The 22,181-nt window shown below is 44.2% G+C and overlaps 2 protein-coding genes and 1 long non-coding RNA gene across 16 annotated transcripts in view; 2 read left to right on the top strand and 1 right to left on the bottom strand.

The window, feature by feature from the left end:
- scn8aa (sodium channel, voltage gated, type VIII, alpha subunit a) overlaps window positions 1-17,104 on the top strand; it is a 34,222-nt gene extending 17,118 nt beyond the window's left edge. For all 6 annotated transcript variants that reach the window (XM_029157573.3, XM_029157574.3, XM_029157577.3 and 3 more), the window contains 12 exons: window positions 7-363; window positions 456-929; window positions 1,462-1,579; window positions 1,723-1,877; window positions 1,971-2,144; window positions 6,343-6,465; window positions 10,558-10,842; window positions 11,191-11,244; window positions 11,337-11,474; window positions 11,572-11,676; window positions 11,759-12,029; window positions 12,127-17,104. In XM_029157573.3, coding sequence (XP_029013406.1) covers window positions 7-363; window positions 456-929; window positions 1,462-1,579; window positions 1,723-1,877; window positions 1,971-2,144; window positions 6,343-6,465; window positions 10,558-10,842; window positions 11,191-11,244; window positions 11,337-11,474; window positions 11,572-11,676; window positions 11,759-12,029; window positions 12,127-13,286 — 3,414 coding nt within the window. In that variant the 3' untranslated portion in view covers window positions 13,287-17,104. The remainder of the gene's footprint in view (window positions 1-6; window positions 364-455; window positions 930-1,461; window positions 1,580-1,722; window positions 1,878-1,970; window positions 2,145-6,342; window positions 6,466-10,557; window positions 10,843-11,190; window positions 11,245-11,336; window positions 11,475-11,571; window positions 11,677-11,758; window positions 12,030-12,126) is intronic.
- Window positions 17,105-19,217: 2,113 nt separating this feature from the next.
- On the bottom strand, window positions 19,218-20,526 carry LOC114859133 (uncharacterized). The gene is made up of 4 exons (XR_003786467.3): window positions 20,234-20,526; window positions 20,027-20,129; window positions 19,720-19,872; window positions 19,218-19,641 (listed from the first exon to the last, which is right to left on the bottom strand). It is a non-coding gene; the product is annotated as an uncharacterized LOC114859133 (long non-coding RNA).
- Window positions 20,527-20,964: 438 nt separating this feature from the next.
- Window positions 20,965-22,181, top strand: part of fignl2 (fidgetin like 2) — a 33,776-nt gene continuing 32,559 nt past the window's right edge. For 3 of the 9 annotated variants that reach the window (XM_041071568.2, XM_029156689.3, XM_041071567.2), the window contains exon 1: window positions 20,965-21,111. The gene's annotated coding sequence lies outside the window, so the exon portion shown is untranslated. Of the gene's footprint in view, window positions 21,381-22,181 lie in introns of all 9 variants that reach the window. The other 6 variants (XM_029156690.3, XM_029156687.3, XM_041071566.2 and 3 more) reach the window with 2 other exon arrangements.

Here is a 22,181-nt window from a genome sequence, read left to right as displayed (position 1 = left end):
CGTCAGCTGAGAGTCTTTAAGCTGGCCAAGTCGTGGCCCACCCTCAACATGCTGATCAAGATCATCGGCAACTCCGTGGGAGCCCTGGGGAACCTGACCCTGGTGCTCGCCATCATCGTCTTCATCTTTGCCGTGGTCGGCATGCAGCTGTTCGGGAAGAGCTACAAGGACTGCGTGTGTAAGATCAACCAGGACTGCGAGCTGCCCCGCTGGCACATGAACGACTTCTTCCACTCCTTCCTGATCGTGTTCCGCGTGCTGTGCGGCGAGTGGATCGAGACCATGTGGGACTGCATGGAGGTCGCGGGCCAGGCCATGTGCCTCATCGTCTTCATGATGGTTATGGTGATTGGTAACCTGGTGGTGAGTGTCTCCACTAGGCTGCTGCTCCAGGCCTCTTCTGTGAAACATGTGGGGACAGGCGCTGAGTTCCAGGTTCCTCTCTGTGTCCGAAGGTGCTGAACCTGTTCCTTGCCTTGCTGCTGAGCTCCTTCAGCGCCGACAACCTGGCGGCAACGGACGACGACGGCGAGCCCAACAACCTGCAGATCGCCGTCATGCGCATCAAGAAGGGCATCGCGTGGATCAAAGCGAAGGCGCGCATCCTGGTGGCCAGCCTGCTGCGGAAGCCGCCGATGGAGGACGAGCAGAAGCCCCTGGACGACATGTACGACAAGAAGCTGAACTGCATCGCCAATCACACGGGCGTGGACATCAACCGCGACCTGGACTACGTCAAGAACGGCAACGGCACCACCAGCGGCATCGGCAGCAGCGTGGGCAAGTACATGATCGACGAGGACCACATGTCGTTCATCCACAACCCCAACCTGACGGTGTGCGTGCCCATTGCCGTGGGAGAGTCTGACTTTGAGAACCTCAACACAGAGGACTTCAGCAGCGAGTCGGACATTGAAAACAGCAAAGAGGTCAGCGCATTCATGAAATATGTGTGAAATATTACACGTGCCTCTCCATTAAACCACGTGTTGTTGGTTTTGTTGTTAGCTGCTCCGTACGCCGTGCAATTTCCTGTGGCAGGACAGTAAGTCTATGGGTGTGGCCGGCCACTCACACACTAATATAACTTCATTAGAAACGGCCGGAGTGGTTGGAGCAGGCAGCCAGTGTGGCAGAAATGAATAAATGCTAACGTATGTTGTTGATGAAATGCATTTACAAAACTTTCAGGCCGGATAATTTGCCATGTGATAATCTAATTCAGACTTCGTGAGCATGATGTGTGATGTTCCAGGGGGATGTGGTGTCCATCTCAATATGGAGAAAAAGCTCTGTGAGCAAATCATACTTGAGCTTTTCCCCCATTTAGAGATGGAGCCAACACCGTTTGGAAATAAAGTACCCTGATATTTACACTTCCTGACTTTTTAACTGCGCCTTGGAGCCCACATGCTTGTTAGTCATTGCGTCTGTGGTGTTTATATGTTTGCGTTACTGCAGCTGGACGACACCAGTTCGTCGGAAGGCAGCACTATAGACATCAAACCAGATGTGGAGGAGGTGGTGGTGGTGGAGCCGGTGGAGGAATACATGGAGCCAGAGTCATGTTGGACCGATGGTGAGGCCCCTGTTTCCTTCTCTTCACAACATAGATCCTAAAAAAAGTTATATGCAGACTTCAAATTGTGTCCAGATGTTTTATAAACCGAAGAATGTGAAATCTGCCGCTGAATCGAATGTCCTGCTCCTGTGTGTCCTCAGCTTGTGTGGCCAAGTATAAGTGCTGTGACGTTGACATCACTATGGGATGGGGGAAGAGCTGGTGGTTCCTGAGAAAGACCTGCTACCTGATCGTGGAGCACAACTGGTTTGAGACCCTGATCATCTTCATGATCCTCCTAAGTAGTGGAGCTCTGGTAGGTTCTCAGTGAGGTGCTGTCTAGAGTTTATCAGCAGGGTCCAGCGTCCGCTGATGCCATCCTTGTGCTGCCGCTCCCGTTTTCCCACAGGCCTTTGAAGACGTGTACATCGAGCAGAGGAAGACCATTCGGATCATTTTGGAGTACGCCGACAGAGTCTTCACCTACATCTTCATCCTGGAGATGTTGCTGAAATGGGTCGCTTACGGTTTCGTCAAGTACTTCACCAATGCCTGGTGTTGGCTGGACTTCTTCATTGTGGATGTAAGTCCTGCTCTTTCTTCCTCTGTCGTTGTGTGTAGACTAATGCAGATTAGAGCAGTGACTCGGTCCTCAGCCACACCCTGGTTCAACATCAACACAGTCTAGTAAACATCAGTGCTAATGCTAATTTCTGTTGTCTAATTAGCCAAATTAGCTAATTTCTGCTCTGAATGCTTTAATGTGTCCATACAAATCTAAACATTACTGTAAATTAGAACATTTTATTGGTTCTAACCTGGGGAGTACTAAATATAAAACATAAACGTCTATCTGTTCTTCACAGAAAGGTGGAGGAAAGTTTAACACTATTTATACACATGTACTCCCAAAACTAGAGCTACTGTTCATGCACATATTGTCGTCTGTTGGGTGTGGATCAGGTTAAAAAAGACAGATTTGAATTTGAAGATCTGCTTAATGGGGTGCCAGAGGTGACGAGGCTTGTGTCGGTTTGATTTGATTTCCTAACGTGAGTCGGGGACAGTGTTTTGGACTTTGCAGCAGTCTGTCCATATCCAGTACACACACAACACACGCCTTTGTCGTCTTCTGTGACTCCATGAAGCAGCAATCATTGTATTGTTTGGTTGATCACTCTGAGATGCTTGAATATTTACAGTTAGTTTTGCAGAAAGAAAGAAGAAACGCTTTACTGTGTATCTAATCCGATTGACTCAAGTCATAGGAAATGATTCAGAATGGCATAAAAATCTATCTAAGCATGTACGTGAAGACAAATGGAAACATATTCAAGTCATGCTCAGAGCATTGGTACGTGTGGAAGATGTGTCTCGGTGAAGCTGTCTCTGCCTTTGTCTCTGACCTGTAAGATGTTGGATACGTGCCTTTGTCCTCTCTCTCTATGTTCTTCTCTGCTCCTCGTGTCAGTCAAGTCTGAAAGACCAGAACAGGGATAATTCTTCATTCTTTTGCAGTTACACGGTGTAAAAACACCATGTGCTCATTACTGACTTACCTACATCAACCTGATGTAGCCAGCTAAATTGTGAGACATCTATTAAAGATTCCAACAACAGACTTTAGCGTGGGGAAAACATGTTTCATGGTGAATTTCATATACAGTATATTGACTTTAAGGACAGAATAAGAATTTCCCTGGTTTCTGGCTTTCTCCTTGAATTAATCACCTCTCCGCAGTGTCCAACACCTCAGCCAATACCCGTGAATGGACTCCCATCATTGACCAGAGGTTGCCATGTTCACTGATTACAATCCAGATGACCTGCAGCAAACACAGCAAGCTCAATACATGTATACAATTCAGATACTATAACCAAAAATCACATATATAAACACACACAGGTCTGTATCACTGAGTCCAGTCATACCACACTGCACTGGTTCTGGTTATTGTTAGACTCCCTCTCTGTAGGTACTGTATGTTGTCCAGGCCCAACACTTGGGACAGTGCAGGACGCTATGTTTTCCCAAGTTGTGACTTTGTTCCCAAAATCCCTCTTCCTTCCCTCTTTCCCAACTGTCCTTTCGTTCCCTTCTGAAAGTGTAACCTCAGGAATGTGGTGATATTGTGCTGAGATGTAATGATGGTGGGTGACAGGCGGCCAGCGGTAAGTTTTGGTCTTCACTAGCGCTCCCCCTCCAAAAAAAACCCCAAGTGTTTGACGAGTCTGGGTTGTGTTGTGACCTGAGTGTGCTTCTGCTGTCCTGTGTTGTGGGGTGACACCATTGCCATGGACTCAGACAGGGGGGGGCACCATCATTAGACCGGCCTGTGATTTCCTCTGAATGTGTGAGTGTGTTCCTCTTCATGTTTTGTGTTACTTCTATATTTTTCTTATTCATTTGATTTGTGTCATTGTAATAATGTCAGGGGCAAAAAAAGAGCATTGGAAAACCAGATTAGATAATAAAGTCAAACAGTATCAGCTTGTTACCAACTTTTCATCCCTTGGAAATTTTCACTTTATACAAATTATTATATATAATATAAATTCAAACCTACTTAAAAATGGTTCAAGTAATAGTTTTAATAATTTGAATTCATGTGGCTTTTAAATTAGCAATGCAATTTAGCTACGCCATCAAGTAGTGGCACCCAAGTGGATGAGCATGAGCTTAAAGGGGTCATAGTTCACTCACTTTTCTTTTTCACTCAGATTATTATCATTGTTTTGTTTGTGTTTTGTTCTTTTTTATTTCTGTTTGATTTGTGCTGTCGTCATCATGGGATCACAGCCCCAGATGTCATTGGCCTTACCTTGCAGAACTCTGTGAGAAGGACGCTGAAGCTCTGAGGCTGCTACTGCACAGCTGGCCCAGCAGGGGGCCAGAGGCCAGGCACCCCAAAGGGGGGCTCTCCAAGGGGTCAGGCTGAAGGTGACGATTACCCCAAACACCGTAGTGTAGATCAAGGCAAAATCTTTATTTTACTGTGTCCCTGCCAGCTAACATGAACGCTGCTAACAGATGTGAGACGCAATGAATTGATTATAACGGGCTCTTTGCCAAATACTACCAGTTTGTAGAAATCCCACCAGAATCTCAAAGGTCCTGATGTTTGAACGTTTAGGACAAGGAGATGTAGTCTGAATCCATTCTGACATGTTTCCTTCTGTTTCCCGTGGGTTTTGACGGACTCCACTCTGAAATGGTTGAAATGCTTATTCATTCTAGTCTTGTGTTGACGAAGGCGCCAGTCAAAATGAAGATTTTGCCTGTTTCAAACCTCCCTCCGTTACCTTGGTAAGCTTTAGATGTTGTGTACTTCTTGCGGTGAGTTTGACCAGTTGGTGTCGGTGGCTGGTTGGAGGTGCTTTCACATGTGTTCACTGTTGATATTTTTCCTTATTTGTAAGGAACTGGTACAAGCCCTGTTTCAGTCCCTCCAGCATTTAGACCAGGTCAATTAGAGTCTGAGGGCAAAATAAATAAAAGACCAGAGGGTAATGTTCGACTGGTGTATTTTGCCTTTAAATCCAAGTTAAATCTAACCTCGCGTCTTCTCTTGGATTATATGCATTCAGCCAAAGAATACTATACAAAACATCCCTGTGGCTTCCTCAACACACATCAGGTTACTGCCATTTTCCCTCTACTTACCACTTCTCAAAGACCATTAGTGGAGGCCATTGACCACACTTCCTCCATTTTCTCCACTGGTAATGCAATACTGCAAATGTAACCGTGTGGTTTCACCCCATCCCAACCCCCTTGGTCTGAATTTACATAGCTCCATTACTGATATCAGTAGAGCTAATGTCTGTTAAAATGACTGCTTTAGTGGGTGTTTTAACCCACAACAGCGCGCCGTGAGACAGTCTTTGGCTCGGTAGCTGCTAGCGGATGGGAGCGGGGCTGCACCAGTTTCTTTGAAGTCGTGTTCTGTTATTGTTAATCATTGTTAACTGTGTGTAACTCGACTGTACTTTGTGTATTTTTGTCCTTTCAGTGCCATCCAGTGCTAATAACTATATTCGGTCTGCCCTTAACCTCCATCCCTCTTTTGTTGTGCGTGGTTCATGTGACTGTGACTCTCCTACTTGACTTCTTCTGTAAATGCTGTGTGACAATGAAAATGGCAAAATGACACATTTGTACATGTTTTACTTGTATTCTTTCTTGTAGGTTCCGTTAGTTTGTCTGTCTTAAATTATATGGGATTTAATGCCTCAGCCCGAGAGCGACATGGAGAGACAATGTTAGAGGGGCAAGGGTAAGGCTCTAAGTCTGTTGGGTTTTTATCAGCTTCTACAGGGTAACCTTTCTCCTTCCCTCCTTCCCCAACTCCTCTTCCGCTCCCAGTCCTTTCGCTTGTATCTGAACTAAATCATGTAGCACTCGTTTCTGCCTAATTTACCCTCTATTTGAGTCTTACTGTATTGTTCTATCTCCTCTCTTTCTCTCTCAACCACCAATTTCTTTGCAGGTACAAAGGACTTTTCACATCTCGTCAAGTGCCCCAAAATAACAGACAAACAATCCCTATGGCTTTCTGCTACTAAAAAATACTACGCACATAAAACCTATACTAAACATTGACCTTCTCTCTCAGTGTATTTACATGTATAAATGCCATGTTATACATGCATATACATGCATAGATTTATGTGTGTATGTTAAGAAACTCTCCGCCTATGCCAGGGCCGTCTCTCTTCCCTAGTGAATATTCTCACGTCTAACAGTTTGGAACCTCTTTTGCTTCTCTGTTTTTGTGTAGGTGTCTATAGTCAGCCTTGTAGCTAATGCGCTGGGCTACTCCGATCTAGGGCCCATTAAATCACTCAGGACACTAAGGGCCTTGAGACCCCTCAGAGCCTTGTCACGTTTTGAAGGGATGAGGGTAAGATCCAAAGCTAAGCAGCTGATCCTTCCGCATGCCCATTCAACAGTTTAAAGCATGCTAGAACTGATCTAAAAAAAAATCTAAGAAGGCAAAGAAATACTCCAAAATATTGGGGGATTGTTTCTAAAACCTGAAAATGAAAGCCAAGAAGTCACCTTTTCATGCGCAGTCCTGTACCATGCCTTTGTTAGAGCCAAAGGACAAGTCATGATGCAGCTGGGAGACTGAGTAAAGTAACGGTGAAGTTACGTTGCCAGCAGGACAACATGCATTTCAATTGAATTTATGAAACAAAATCAATTAATTTGATTAAATATAATAACCAAAGTGTAAAAGAAGTATCATTCACAAAGCTGCCTCATCACATAAGTGACAAACTAGAAATTCTGATGACCTCATCTTACTTAGTTTCTTCCTGATTGGCCAGAATGAATGTCAAATTGGTCCCAGCTAACCAAAATCACATCGCACCATCTCATAGAGCATTCAAGTCAACAATTAGCTGTCCATTTGGCCTGATTTTCAACCACTGCTTTTAATTGAGAACCCCCCTCCCCTCCACATGCCCCCTCCCTTCTCCCATACCCCCCCCCCCAAGCTCACACCATCCCTCAATGCATTTGGCATCGAGAACAACCAGCAGGAACCGGGGAGCTGCAGGGAACCAAAGCCTCTTGCCTGACCAGTCACGCCATGCAGGGCGGCTGCCAAACAACCTATCGGAGGAATAGGCCTTATTTGTCAAAAAAGAGTGAGGGCCGAGGTCACTTCCTGGTTGCTTCAGCCGTCCTGTCCCAAAATACACGGATCTGATTGGTGGCCTCTGACTGGCGTTAGCGATAGGTTGCACCTGGTTGTTGTCACCCGTAGTCCCTCCTGTCTCTTTCACTTTCTGTCCCTTTATCTCTCATGATCTCATTCTCTCTTACTGTACCTCTCAGTATTCTTGGACTGGTTGCCTTGTCTTCTAGTTTGAGCTTCTTCTCTTCACCTCAGTTCGCCCCCCACTCCACCCCCACCCTCTCCTCCCCAGCCCCACATGTGCAGCACTGTGCAGCACCCACCCCAACCCCTTATTCCTCCACTACTCACTCCACTTCGACCCGGTTCTGCTGGGCCAGACCGCTGGAGGGTCACCACACTCTCTCCTGCTTGTCCAGGATATTTCTGCATCAGGGACTGAGACAGAAACCACAAACTTCTTGAGTTGTGGCTTTGGGAGGAAAGTATTTGTTAAGCTTCTGCCAGTACCAGCACCTTGGGTTGTACCATCTGACTGAGTGACCTGCTGAAAGCCTGTCTGGTTGCGGCTTATTACTGTAAATTTCCCAGCACTTATTATCCTTATCATGATTTTTAATGACTTCCTTAGGGAATGCAGGCAGAAGCTTAGCAAATATGCTAGTCTGCCATTTCACACAAGACATTACTGCTGTCATGTCTGGCACGGCATATTGTAGCGCTGGCTTCCTGTTGCCTTCCACTCCCACAGGAAGTGAAAACTGGGAGGCAACAAAGGGCCCAGTTAAACTCTAGGTCTGGGTGGGTGGTGGCCCATACTTTGACAAGCACTACAATGTTCAGACAACACTTTCAACCTCAGACAGACAACGTGTGGCTCCTCGTTCGTACGTCCCAAAAATGACAGAGCAGTAAGCGAAGGCGACCTGTGTAACGATTCTTTAGGTGGATTGATTATCCCTCAAATCTGATTCACAGTAAAGTCTCATTCATACCAGATATCCAGTGACTAAAATGTGATGCCATTGCACATGAGCAGACATCAGCGCCTTTAGGCCCTGGATAAGCTTTATGGATGTTGTGAATGGTTCTATAAAATTCTTCAGTTAATTTGGGGATTCTGTAAATAAGATTATGTCATTTTTGGGGTTCTCACATTTGCTTAAATTGTGCATTTATGAAATAGCAGTGCCCCTATGAACAAACTAATTTACTGGGTGAGTCTAGTAAAAAGTGAGGCAGGCCCAGTAAAGGTTAATAACTAAACAGGAAACACAGGAATTAGATCCTGCTGTATCAATTCTTACTATAATCTCTATGGTCTTCAAATAAAATACCATTTTGTTTGAACTGAAAATGGAAAATTCGAGTTGAAAACAATAAATAAATGAATATTGAAGTAAATGAATGGAGAGATGACATCTAAAGAGATTCTAGAGAGTTAGATAGGTGATAACTCACACATCCCTGAGTAAATGATGCAATGCCAACGGAGCTTAAGTACACGTTGCACTGCTTAACATGCAATGAGTAAAGGCTGCTCTGATTTTGTAGTTTGCTCGTCCTTGTAATGCTTTGGTCCTAGATGTTCTTCTAGCAAGGCATTCTACAGCCAGTCATTGTAGTTTTAGAAGTTATCTTGTAATTTAGGCTATACCAGCTATTCAAGGTCAACACATTGTCTTTACTGTAAACAAACCAGAATATACTATGTGGAACAAAGAGGTTTTTAGCGTAAACAGCTGTTTGACCGGTGTGAGTTCTAGAATCCGACAGTATCTCTCTATCCACACGTTTCTCTATTTATTTATATATTGAGTTGAGCGGTTGTTGGGATTGCACAATGCCATGTAACACGCATGTACAATAACTGCCGATGCACATTATGCATTTTTGAAAGCCATTTTCCCTCTTTGCGAGAACGCTTCCCAAACGGCCAAATTATTTTAACAAGCGCTGAATTTCTTTTTTTTTTTGGATGAGTAGCTCTAAAAGAGCCGTTCTCTCAGCGAGTGCAATGCCACCGCTGTGCGGATGAGACTTGGTTATTGTTTTAGAAACATATCCTTTAGCCTTTAACACCTGTCAAATTTGTGATTTTGCACAAGTCCACCTGTGGGGGTTTGCACACGCCGAGGGATCCCTGCTCTAGGGCTGCTCCCTGTCTGTCTGCAAAGAGGAGGGAATATGGCTCCACAAAACAAGTCTGCAAAAGACATGCATGCTCAGCTGTCTGCCTGAGAGCTGCTGGTCGGCCTGCCTAACACTGGTAGTGAGCGGTTCACTATGTGCTGAGCTTATTACTCGCTACGATAGATATGCAGGAAATCCCATTGGACTGCTTGGCAGGACTAGTCTTTGGTGGGTGGGGGGGTTCTGCTTTCATTTATTTAGTTCAACACTGCTGCAGTGTTATGTTGTTTGACTTGGGCTAATTATGTAAAACATTCAGCAAACTTGCTCATTTTGACTGTCTAATGTTGGGGTGGTTATAGCTGACACTTCATAGTGGTATGGCAAACACTTGTAATGTACATAAATATATATTTAAGCTGAGGCTTTGAGAAAAATACAAATATGCAATGCTTGGGTTTAGGTACTTTAGGTTTAATAGGGAAAGTCAAGCATTTAAAAGTGTATTCAGACCTAAAGCTTAACTTTTTCGTCAAATTGTCTTATCAACACTATCAATTTCCACTGGATAACACACCAGTGACACTATGAATATCTGTCATGTGTTATGGGTTTGATAATTTATCTTTATCTATAAACAAATCCATCACCTACTACTGTTTTCATTTCTTGTTAACTAGATATGACCTGAATCTGAAGGAGGACTTAGTGTCGTTTACATTAAGGGGACTTAAAGAGTTGCTGCACCATAACTGTAACCATTAAGTTCTAATACTCTGGCCATACTCTGTACAATAAAATGATTCATTTTATAATTTACATTATGAAGATACAATCCTTAGAGACTTTATAAAGTGATGCCTAAGTATACATGCAAGTGCCTGTGTGTGCTCCATATGTGCCCTTAAGCTGTCGTAGCTGAGTCGACAGATCAAAGAGCATCTCAGGCAAATCGCTGCCGCTCTAATTAGAACAGGACTGAACCAGTCTCCCTCCCATCGATTCCCTACAATCCCGTATGTGCAGCACATCACAGCAGCAGGCAGAGCCCATATTTTGGCAAATCGTTATATAAATAAATGGCAGCTTCTCCATCAGTATCAGAAAGTGTGACGCCATAACAGTATGCAGTGTCTGGTTAGAGGGGGTTGACTAAGCTGCCTTCGTTTCCTGGTTCTCACACTGTCATGTCCTGTGTTCCCTGGTCCGGTCTAGGTGGTAGTCAACGCCTTGGTGGGAGCCATCCCTTCCATTATGAATGTGTTGCTGGTTTGCCTCATCTTTTGGCTGATTTTCAGTATCATGGGGGTCAACATGTTTGCGGGCAAGTACTACTACTGTTTCAATGAGACGTCAGAGGAGTATTTTGAAGTCGACGTGGTCAACAACAGGTCCCAGTGCGAGGCCCTCATCAATCAGAACTATACTGAGGTCAGGTGGAAGAACGTCAAGATCAACTTCGACAACGTGGGCGCTGGCTACCTGGCCTTGCTGCAAGTGGTGAGAGTGTCCCTCCGGCTCTTCTGTGTAACGCCATCTTTTGTTTCATGCTACTGTAACATCTCAGGTTCCTGTGAGCGTTTCTCTTTTCTGCTTTCTGTGCATCACCTGAAGGTCTCGCATTGTACGCACAGTACTCTAAAGCCATGTTGCTCATATTCATTGCTTGTATTCGTATGTTTCTCCGTGTCCCTGTGTTTTATGTTCACATGCACAAGGTGTACTGTACCACAGGACATGTATCACATTCAGTTTGAGTTTGAGTATCCTTTGATTTCATTTTTGGATTCATTGATATTACTTCCCTTGTGTTTGGAAATGTATTTAGTTGTGTATCTCTTTCAAAAGGCCACATTCAAAGGCTGGATGGACATTATGTATGCCGCTGTGGATTCCAGAGCGGTACGTACATCGATCCTCAGTAAAGATTGTAGCGGTCACATATGCGTCATTGTGCTAATAAATTTGACGACAACATTGCGTTTCCCTTCAAGGTTGAAGACCAGCCTGCTTACGAAGTCAACATCTACATGTACATATACTTTGTGGTTTTCATCATCTTTGGATCCTTCTTCACCCTCAACCTCTTCATTGGTGTGATCATCGACAACTTCAACCAGCAGAAGAAAAAGATAAGACTTTTCTCCCAAATCCTCTGTTTTGCCCTTTGTGTCTCGATATTCCAATGCTAGAATGTGGTTGTAACCAAATCCATGTTTCTCCCTTTACTTTGGAGGCCAGGACATCTTCATGACTGAGGAGCAGAAGAAGTACTACAATGCCATGAAAAAGCTGGGGTCCAAAAAGCCTCAGAAACCTATTCCCCGACCAACAGTACGTCCTGTTGTGACTTTGCTGTTTGTTATGAACACTACACACCAGACCTCTGTTAACTCTGTTGTCTTTCTCCTCGTAGAACAAGATCCAGGGCATGGTGTTTGACTTTGTGACTCAGCAGGTTTTTGACATCTCCATCATGATTCTCATCTGCCTCAACATGGTCACAATGATGGTGGAAACCGACGACCAGTCTGATGAAACAGAGATGGTTCTCTACTGGGTCAACTTCATCTTCATTGTAGTCTTCACCACAGAGTTCTTGTTGAAACTCTTTGCTCTCCGCCATTATTACTTCACCAATGGTTGGAACATCTTTGATGTGGTGGTGGTCATCCTGTCTATTGTTGGTGAGTCACGGTGGAGTTTAGCAGTGAGTGGTGACCTGTAGAGGTTTATTGTATTGTAATGAATCTCTCTCCTTCTCTCCCATTTTCTTCTCTTCAGGTATGTTCTTGGCTGACATTATTGAGAAATACTTTGTATCACCGACCCTGTTTAGGGTGATCCGATTGGCTCGTATCGGCCGCATCCTGCGTCTGATCAAAGGCGCCAAAGGCATCCGGACATTACTGTTTGCACTGATGATGTCACTGCCAGCCCTGTTCAACATCGGCCTGCTGCTCTTCCTGGTCATGTTCATCTTCTCCATCTTCGGCATGTCTAACTTTGGCTACGTCAAACACGGAGCTGGGATCGACGACCTGTACAACTTCGAGACATTTGGGAACAGCATGATCATCCTGTTCATGATCACCACGTCGGCCGGCTGGGATGGCCTGCTACTGCCGATCCTCAACTACCCACCGGACTGCAATCCCAACCTGGAGAACCCTGGAACGTCGGTGAAGGGTGACTGTGGTAATCCCTCGGTGGGAATCTTCTTTTTTGTCATGTACATCATCATTTCTTTCCTGATTGTAGTGAACATGTACATTGCCATTATCCTTGAGAACTTCAGTGTGGCCACAGAGGAGAGTGCGGATCCCCTCAGTGAGGACGACTTTGAGACCTTCTATGAGATCTGGGAAAAGTTTGACCCCACTGCCTCTCAGTTTATCACATTTGCCAAGCTGCCTGACTTTGCCGATGCACTGGAGCACCCACTTCGCGTGCCAAAGCCCAATACTATAGAACTTATTGCCATGGACATGCCTATGGTGAGTGGCGATCGCATTCACTGCCTGGACATCCTGTTTGCCTTCACAAAGCGCGTGCTGGGTGACAGCGGCGAGTTGGACATGCTGAGGCAGCAGATGGAGGAGCGCTTTGTGGCGGCCAACCCCTCCAAGGTGTCGTACGAGCCCATCACCACGACCCTCCGCCGCAAACAGGAGGACGTGTCGGCTCGAATTATCCAGAACGCCTACCGCGCTCACCTCATCAGGCGAGGCATCATCTTCAAGCGCCACACCTTCACTAACAACAAGCTGGAGAACGGCGAGACCAACCAGGAGAAGAAGGAGAGCACGCCGTCCACCGCCTCTCTCCCCTCGTACGACAGCGTGACCAAACCCGACAAAGAGAAGCAGGACGACAACAAGGAGGAGTGGGCCAGGAAAGAGAAGGATAAAAACCAAAAAGACGAGTGGGAATCCAAGTGTTAGAGTTCAGAGACTCGACAAGTCCTATAAAACACAGCGAGAGGAGACTCTGAGCCCAAACCCAACAAATGTAGAAAAAGTGATCATTTGCAAGTAAGAAAAAAAACAACAAAACAAACAAAAAAAAATGTTTACAGACTCAAATATTACTGAGGCAGTGTGGTTTCTTATGTCATCAAAGACAGCTGAACCAAACACAATCAGTTTACCGTGGAACATTTGCTGCATAGTGACCAAGTTCATAGAAAAAAACAAGAACAGTGACTCATGATGTGCTGGCCAGTGACACGTTTCTTTGGGGACCAACCGCCATGGCACAGAAAATCTCCGCTAGATTATTGGAGATTTGCAAAATCCCTGCCACCACCAGGTGTGGACCCGGTACAGCAGGCCTCCAGTGCACCGGGACTGGATCTTACAGCTCCCACTAGAACTGTGTCAGCAGTCTAAAGGCGGGTCTGTAACGCTGAGTTTACCATCTTCATCGAGGAAACAATAATCAACCGAGCAAGTTTAGCTAGGAAGGAACACTAGCGAGGGAAGGGGAAACCCAGAGCTGTAGATGGAGGTCTTTTGTTCGTTTGTGCTGAGTATACTTGCATTTTTATTTGAGCAGCAAAAAAAGACAACATTTAGCCCATGCCACTAGTCCTCTCATTTCCTCTTTGTTAACCTGACATTGAAAAAGACGTTTTCTATGTGGGCTCTCACACTGACCGGGCAGGGGTCCCTAGTCATGGCTGTGACTCGGGCAAGAGGACACTCGCTCCGGGGCGAGTTCCAGATAAATAATAATTATTGTGCTCGTTCAATGCATACAGTTGACTTGCATGAAGGCATGCTTTGATCAGGAATCATGCATGAGTAATCATAGTCCACAAGACACAAATTCTCAGACCACTGCAGTAGGTCGACTGTACGTTTGAAGCCATCCACTGGGGTAATTACAATAACTATAAATGGGGAATTCTGATTTTAGGTACTGACGTGGAGAATATTTGGGGAATGCAACAACTCGAGCTGGAAAGGAGGGATTTTTTGCTGCTCTGAATGTTCCTAGTGATCTGAGTGTGGCGTGTGTGAGCATTAGGGTAAAGAATGTCCTCATGTTGAGGGTGTCGAGACTTGGAGGCTGTGTCAGTAGTCCTAAAGACAATTTAGGGCTCGCATCTCTTTGTTTACTTACATCCATTGTGCAGTCACTTTCCGTACACAACTGTGGTCCCTGCTATGGCACTGGGAGCAGGGGAGGTTTCATGCCAAGGACTTGGAAAAGGGACACAATGGGAATTTAGATTAGAGTCAGGGAAGTGGCCGACAGAAAAGCGCATGTAGGTGCATGCACTGATTAGTAGATTTACAGGTTCTTCATTTCAATGTGTCCCTTTCGGTGATGTCTTACTGCAGACCGTGCTTTTCAGACAATTTGAGTTGCTAGCTTTAGACAAAAAAGCCGTCTCTGATGTCCTCGATGCAGTCAAGCTTTGATCAGCGGCACCGAGTTAGTGGAGAGTTATCACAAAGACATGCCTTGTCGTGCCTAGCATGCGTGGAGGCTGGGCGGCCGTGAAGGGCTTGCATTTGGGACTGTTGAACAAAAAAAGGACTTTGTGCGATGTCAGAGGTGGTCGGAGGATAAATTACAAAACCAAAAGCGGACCAACAAATAGATAGGACCTCTTCCTTCAGCGTTTTAGACTGACTGCCATAGGAATAAGAGAAAGGCAAAAGCCGGAGAAGAGAGTAGTGTTGTGGTCTGAGTCCGCGTGCTGAAAGGCCCATGTTTGTCAGTGTATCATTGTGCTTCTGTGGGACCTCTTGAACACTGTGTGGTGTTGGACCCAGGCTCACACCATCGTCATTTACAGCTCTCCATGCATTCAATCGCGTTCACCTGCTTTGAAAATAATCAGAAAGAGTCAGAAACCTAACACTTGCCTAGATAAAACATCAGCAGGCCTCACATCGACACAACTATGTTGTATAATAAGCTTTGTGGGTGTTTTTCATAAAAAAAAAAGCTGAGGCTTTGTTCAGTGGTATACGAGACACAGCTGCCTGTTTAGGTGTTCCTGCCATTTGTTTTCTACACAGGAGTGACGGTCCTATTTCTAAGCGGATGTCTGGACTCAAATCTAGCCTCCACTGTCACACCACTGATGCCATTTTGGTGTGTTTAACACTGCCTGTTTCAGAACCCCCTGTCTGTAAGAAAAACCGAGGTCTGTTTACAAATTTGAGGTCTCCGAATCAGTTTGGCTGCTGCACACTGAAACCAAATACATTCCCAACGAGAACCGCCGGAGGAGTGAGTAACGCCATTCGACAAAACCCGTGTTCATCTTGGATGTAACGTTTTAGAATGACTCATTCACACACGTGAAAAACGAAAAGGAAATAAAAAATCAAAAAAGAAAACACAAAAACATATATGTACAGTGCAGGCTATGATGTAAATGGCACAATTGCTGAAAAAGAATGAACTTTTTGAGAGAAACTATAAATATTGTATTATATTATTTTATTTTATCAGCATGCTTTGTTGTGTTTTTTTGTAAATATGGAATTTTAAAAATGTTACTACTAATAATCAAAAAATGAATAATAACAATAATATAGAATGGCTTCCAGCTATGCCCTTTGTCACATTTGTTACCTTTTGGATCTTTTGAGACACTTTTCACTTTGTTGACGGAAATTGAATGAAATATAGATATTATATAATACAAAAGATATATACATGTATACATATATGTCTATATGTATATACATAAAACAGAGAACACTGTTTGTCACATTTGATTTATGTGCAACACGTTCAGTGGATGTCTAAAAGTGGTTGTTTCCAGCACTCTTCTATGTTGGGGAATAGCTCATATGCGATGTTACTGGAGCTGCTTGCCATGGATTGTAGCCTGATCGTAATGAACGAGTAATGTTACCAGCACATTTCCCACTGCTGTCATATCGCTCACCTTCACTGAGTGTACAGGACATCGTCAGAACCATGACCACACACACACACACACACACACACACACACACACACACACACACACACACACACACACACACACACACACACCAGTGCCATTACAGCTCCACGTGCATTCTGAACATCCACGTACCTGCTTATCATCGTCACAGTTTCTTTCGTTCGAACCGATTGTTTCTAGTGTTTCACTCAATGGCATGTGCCTTTTTTCTGCTTTTTCTGCGAATCTGGATGTTAATGCCACACTGAAAATCAAAAATAAAGAAAAAAAAAGAGACGACACGACAAGACAGCGTGTTTCCAAACTGTTCATGGAGGGGGGGTTCGGAGGTGAGCACAACATTAATCAGGGATGTCGAGTCAGAAATACTGCCGGACGATCATCCAGACACCCCACCTCATCTTAATATTCAACAGTGTGTGATGTTAACAGAAAACAGCTAACTCGAAAATGTCCTGTTCTTAGTGCTGTGTGTGTCACCCACTTGGCTTGTGAAAAAGCAGCTTGCCTTCTATATTTCCGTTTAATTTCTTCTATATTTCCGTTTCCATCTGAAATTTATTTTTGTATCGATATTGGATTATAGGACTCGTTCTTTTTTTTAGCATGGTTTATTATGGGCGTTCTTTCTTTTTTGCTGAAGAATTAAAAAGTGCTTTTCAAACTGTTGTTATCATTTACACCGTGATAAAAAGGGTTATACAGTACAATACCATGATGTGTTGCACAACCACTTGACTGGACTCTTGGTAAGAATATATGAAAGATTGTCTTCATTTGAGCACGAACCTTTTTATTACCAATAAAGCAGCCTTCCAGTTACAAGCTTGTGTTTGTTTCCTGGTGCCACGCTGAGGTCTGAATATTCAGCCGGACACACTACAGCATCTCCATTCACTCCGTTTCCCCCCAGGCCGCGGTTCGTCTCCACTTTGAGTGGTGGTCACCATTTTGAGCCGTTTTACTTTTGTGGCGCTCGTGTGCGGATGCGTGAGCATCACAAAGCATCCTGTGAAATGGAGCCGAGCAGTTCTGTGGTAACAGGAGGGCGGCCTTTCAAATGTAATGGACTTAAATTGAATTTGTTAAAAGCCTCGTGTTAACGTGCCCTCACAGGCAGAAGACAGACTCCAGCTCCTGTCGTTGCAGGCCATCTGTACCGTGATGCTGGTGGCCCAACAGAAGCAGCCGCATGATGCTCAGTCACCACAGCCACAACCCCATAACCTCATAACTGTGGCATTACTTAGCCCTTATCCTCAGTGTCCTTAAGGGGCAGGAAGCAGAACGTATGTATACAGTAGGATGCACGGTGTGGTCGCAGCCTGAGAAGTGGAACATTATGTCTCTTGCTCCTTTTTCCCCCTCTGCACCCCCCCCCAACTCGCTTTCTGTCTTTGGATTTTTCTTTCTTTTTTACAATATTTAGTCTCTCTGTTATCAGTCATCTACACACGTAGGCAATGGGAAGCAGCTCCTTATTGACTATGAACTCTACCTCCCTCTCCCTGCCATGTTCCACGATGGCTGTGTGAGAGTGCAGCGCAGTGCAGGAAGAGAGAGAGCGAGAGAGAGAGCGGTGGAGTCAGGATGGGAGGGGGAGGTAAGTAAAAGGGAAGGGGAAAGGGAGGCGGTGGAGTACTGCAGTGCAGATAAATTAATGCAACAGTCGAGGCTGAGTCAGCAGCACACTCCCAGTTTGGCCCAGTGCCTCCATCAGCCTGTGGCCCAGAAGAAATCTCACCAAATTAAAGACATGTCATGCCGAGATTAGACCCGGTGGGAATGTTGGAGCGCGTTGCTGTGCGTTGCAGACGAGCTGCTCTCGGCGGCCGAGACGACATCAGGGAGACAAGCGGCGGGTGCGTGTGCATCAGAGGCGTGCGGCGCCGAAGACAGGCATAAAAATGTGTTTTTGTGCAGAGGAGTTCGTCCTAATTCATAGACAGCCACACCTACGATGCTCTCCCATCCTCCTCCTCCTCCTCCTCCTCCTCCTCCGCTGCTGGCTTTCCTCTCACCCCCCTCCCCTCCTCTGAGTGGTGCTGCCACATAGCATGTGTTTTTGCAGAACACAAGGATTAAATGTGTCAGGGTATGTCCACGATTCGCTTATCATTTTACATATTATACAGGCTCTGAATATCATTGTCATCATTTAATCGCTAATGACAGCTTCTATTTACGAGCCCTTGTAAACAAAGTGGATTAGGCTTCTCCTTCCTGCTCTGCTGTAGTTCCCCTCCTCTGTCATTTTGCTGCAGTCCTGCCGATAAATGTCAGACAGGCTCTAAGTGCAAATAGCGAGCGCTAAAGGGGGCTTTTCCCGAGTATCTGATCCCATTTCAACCCTTGTCTGAGATCAGAGGGCTGTGCTGGTGCTCTGCTGGTGTTCCCTCCCTTTCTGCCCCCCCCTCCCCATCCTCCCCTCGTCTCCCTCCATCCCTGAGTAACTCTGAGGAGGGAGCTTGCTCTCATATGGCCAGAAGCCAGCTGCATCCTCACACTTCTCAATGAGGGATGACTAACTATCCAACCCCAGCACGGACACATGTATAAACAAGCCCACATCAGCACCAGCACCACCAGGTAGAGCCCACACTTTCTCTCCACCCACCTGAATTCTCCCCGTCCCTATTCCACTAAACATTACCTCGGGTTCTCGCTGTCTTCCCAGAGCCTCATTGCGTAACCTCATTGTGCAACAGTTTAAATTGTTGTGCTATATAGAGTCGGCACTGCAAAAGGAAACACAACAGATGCCTTTCCGCCCACACAGTGTATTTTAAAAGATTTCCCAAATCAGCCAAAGCGCTGCCCAATTCTCAGATTTGCTGAACAACAGCACCCACCGAAGGTCAGTCCAGCAAATAGCATGTTACCTCATCTGTCTTTTTCTTTTGGAAAAGGTCCACAACCACCATCACCAGTCTCCAGTAACGTGTAACATTTTTTATTGCTGATTTTGAATTTGATTTTTGAAAATTGTATTCTAAAATTCTAAATTAAATACATTTCCGTGCATGACAACACTGAAGCTGTGCCAGTGAATTCACAATACTAAATATTACTAAATATTAAAATAATAATTAATAATATTAACAATATTAAAAAAATTAGTTATTGTACTGTTTTTTTCATCACATTTTTACTACTGATTTAAAAAAGCAAATAATGGCTTTGGAAAAAAAATAATTAAGACATTGACATTTATCCAAAAACACAATAAACAAAGTGGCCGGTCGTTCCATATTAATGCTGAGGACTTTCCATACGCTACTGAATGACAGCATGCAGCGACGACCATGGCAGCGCAATCATCTTACACACCTGCTGCAACGTGAAACTGCTCTTCATGACATCTGCAAACATACAACAAAAATGTATGAATGTAAAAAACAAAGTCACCTATTCAGCAAAGAAGCTGCTTCTCAGTTCACCCTTCTCGCTTGGTGCTGGTCAGCCACTCCACGAAATCCTTAGCCTTGATCTTATCAAGGTAGCGGGCGAAGTCACTGGTGAAGGTCCCGTCTGAGTGTCTTTTAGAGTTTCTGGCGTTGTATTGTCCTTTCTTCACACCATACAAATGTCCACTGAAAGAAGAAATAAATACATTTCTCTATTAAACAACAAACTGCGTATTTCAAAACAAACTTATTTCATATTTCAAAACAAACTCAGAAACTAAATTTAAAAAGTGCTCCTCAATATCTGAGCAATAAAAAAGCTTAAAAAATAAATACGAACATTGCTGGTTCTCTTTTCGCCTCAGCCATTTCTTCACTGCTCAAACAGAGAAACAGAACCAGCGTGCACCACATGAGTAGTAGGTTCATCCTCAGGTCGCCTGCTAAAAAAACAAAACCATAAACAATCTCTTCAGAAAACAATTCATATTAAGACTTAAAAACACATGTTTGAATAGGACCCGCTGTTCCGTGTGAAAAAACTCACCTTGTGAAGGTCGGACCTGTTTCCAGTGCTGCGTACTGTACTTTCTGCAGGCACACAAGCACAAGGAATCCCCTCCACTCTAAAACAGCACGTCAAAGACAGACCTGAGGTGTCCTGAGCAACGTGATCTGACAGCAGGTGTCCCGTTCTGACATACAGGTCGCCCTTCACAGCTGGTGACTGCCTTCCTCATCAAACTGGGATGAATCATAGCTGATTTTAGACCAGAGGTCAGAGGCCACTCTCACTTTTTCAGACAGCAGCAACTGTAAAGAAAAGCTGTTCTGTTCTGACTTTGTCCCTGACTTGTGAACATCGCTTCCGCTCCTGGACATGTTTTTATCCAAAGGCATGAGGACTGTTTGGAGAAAAGTTTAGATGACTCAAGCATATTGTGTTATTATTTATAAAATACAAACTGAGCAGGAAAGGTGCACCAAGCAGCTGTTGTTAATTCATTTAATTTTTTAATTGTTTTGTGCGTGTTTTGCAGACGACAGTCACAGCCCTTGTTTCTCTATTAGAAGAGGTCTAATAAACTTTTTGATCAAATTCATTCACAGCTTTTGTAGAAACAAAAGTATAACTGTGTTATTAAAAGGTGTAAATAATTAGAATTTTCAACAAATTAGTTTATTTATTCGCCATTGGAGGCACTAAAAATGACAATATTTTGGTGAAAAAAATGATTAACTGTGGCTAACTCCCCTTTTAAATAAAGGTTTACAGAAAATCTTGGAAAAAGCGTTTCTAGTTTAAGGCACTTCCTGTTTGAGAGGTTACTTCCGGTGTTTGAGGAACCGCCGGCCAATTTGTCCGGCCGTCATATTTGCATTTTGCAGTTAGCCGTCATGTACCGTTCATACTTGCAGCTGAAGGTTAGCTAACGTTAGCGTGAGCTGAGGTACACTGAAATTATATTAGCTACACTTGCGGTTTGCTGCATGTTAAAGATAAATTTTCCAGCTTAATTTGTGATTATAGCAGTCATTTATTATGATTTATGTTACCCTCTTTTACAGTAGTGTGGTCGATATCACTGTTTGTTATCCTACCTATTATTATATGATATAAACTGTTTAGGGTAATAAAATACACAATAGTGGCGTGAAAATTATGGGCTGAGACTGGAGGCTACGTGTTGACGGTGGGTATCAACAAAGCTCCACACAGAAAGGATTTTATTTTTTTTTTTAAATATTTTTTTTTTTTAATGAACAACTATTTACCTTGGGGGTCCATAAAAGGAGTAAAGTACTTGTTGCTAGACGTAACGGTCACCAGGTGTCAGTGTTAGACCACTGCGCCGCACAAGGACTCCTGCGTTCACATGCAGTAGTCTGTCTCTGTTACCTCCAATGTAGAGATTCTAAACTTTTTCTAGATCAAGGCATAATTTTGTTAATTCCCAAATATACCGTATAATATAAAATACACAACATCACCTCTGCAGGTGATGCTACATACCTTTTGTTTTTGTTGAAAGAAAAGAAAAGTGAAATTTTCATAATGTTAATGTTTCATCTTTATTAGCTACAGACTGAAAGGTCCAAAGAACCTGATTGGAATTAAATAAATTCAATATTAGATATACCAATATAGAATTTTTATTAGAAAACGTCATTTTAAGGTGAAGGCAGATATTTCAGTTGGTCTGATGACGCTCTGCTAGCGCATCTAGGTGGTGCAGTGAGTCCTCATAAGGTGCGTGCTGAATCCTAGGAGACACACACACACACACACACACACACACACACACACACACACACACACACACACACACACACACACACACACACTACTCATACCCTCTGACATTACCCCTGTGGACCGAGTGCACAAATGATTGAGTCTATATTTTATATATATTATTGCTAAAGGAAGATAGAGACTTCAGTGCAGGGATCATTTCCTGTAGCTGAAGGTCATGTTTACAGGGGCTGCAGTG

This window comes from Betta splendens, chromosome 7 (genome assembly GCF_900634795.4).
Source record: "Betta splendens chromosome 7, fBetSpl5.4, whole genome shotgun sequence".
In the NCBI taxonomy this organism is placed as follows: domain Eukaryota; kingdom Metazoa; phylum Chordata; class Actinopteri; order Anabantiformes; family Osphronemidae; genus Betta; species Betta splendens.
This window is presented reverse-complemented; position numbering and strand designations above follow the sequence as displayed.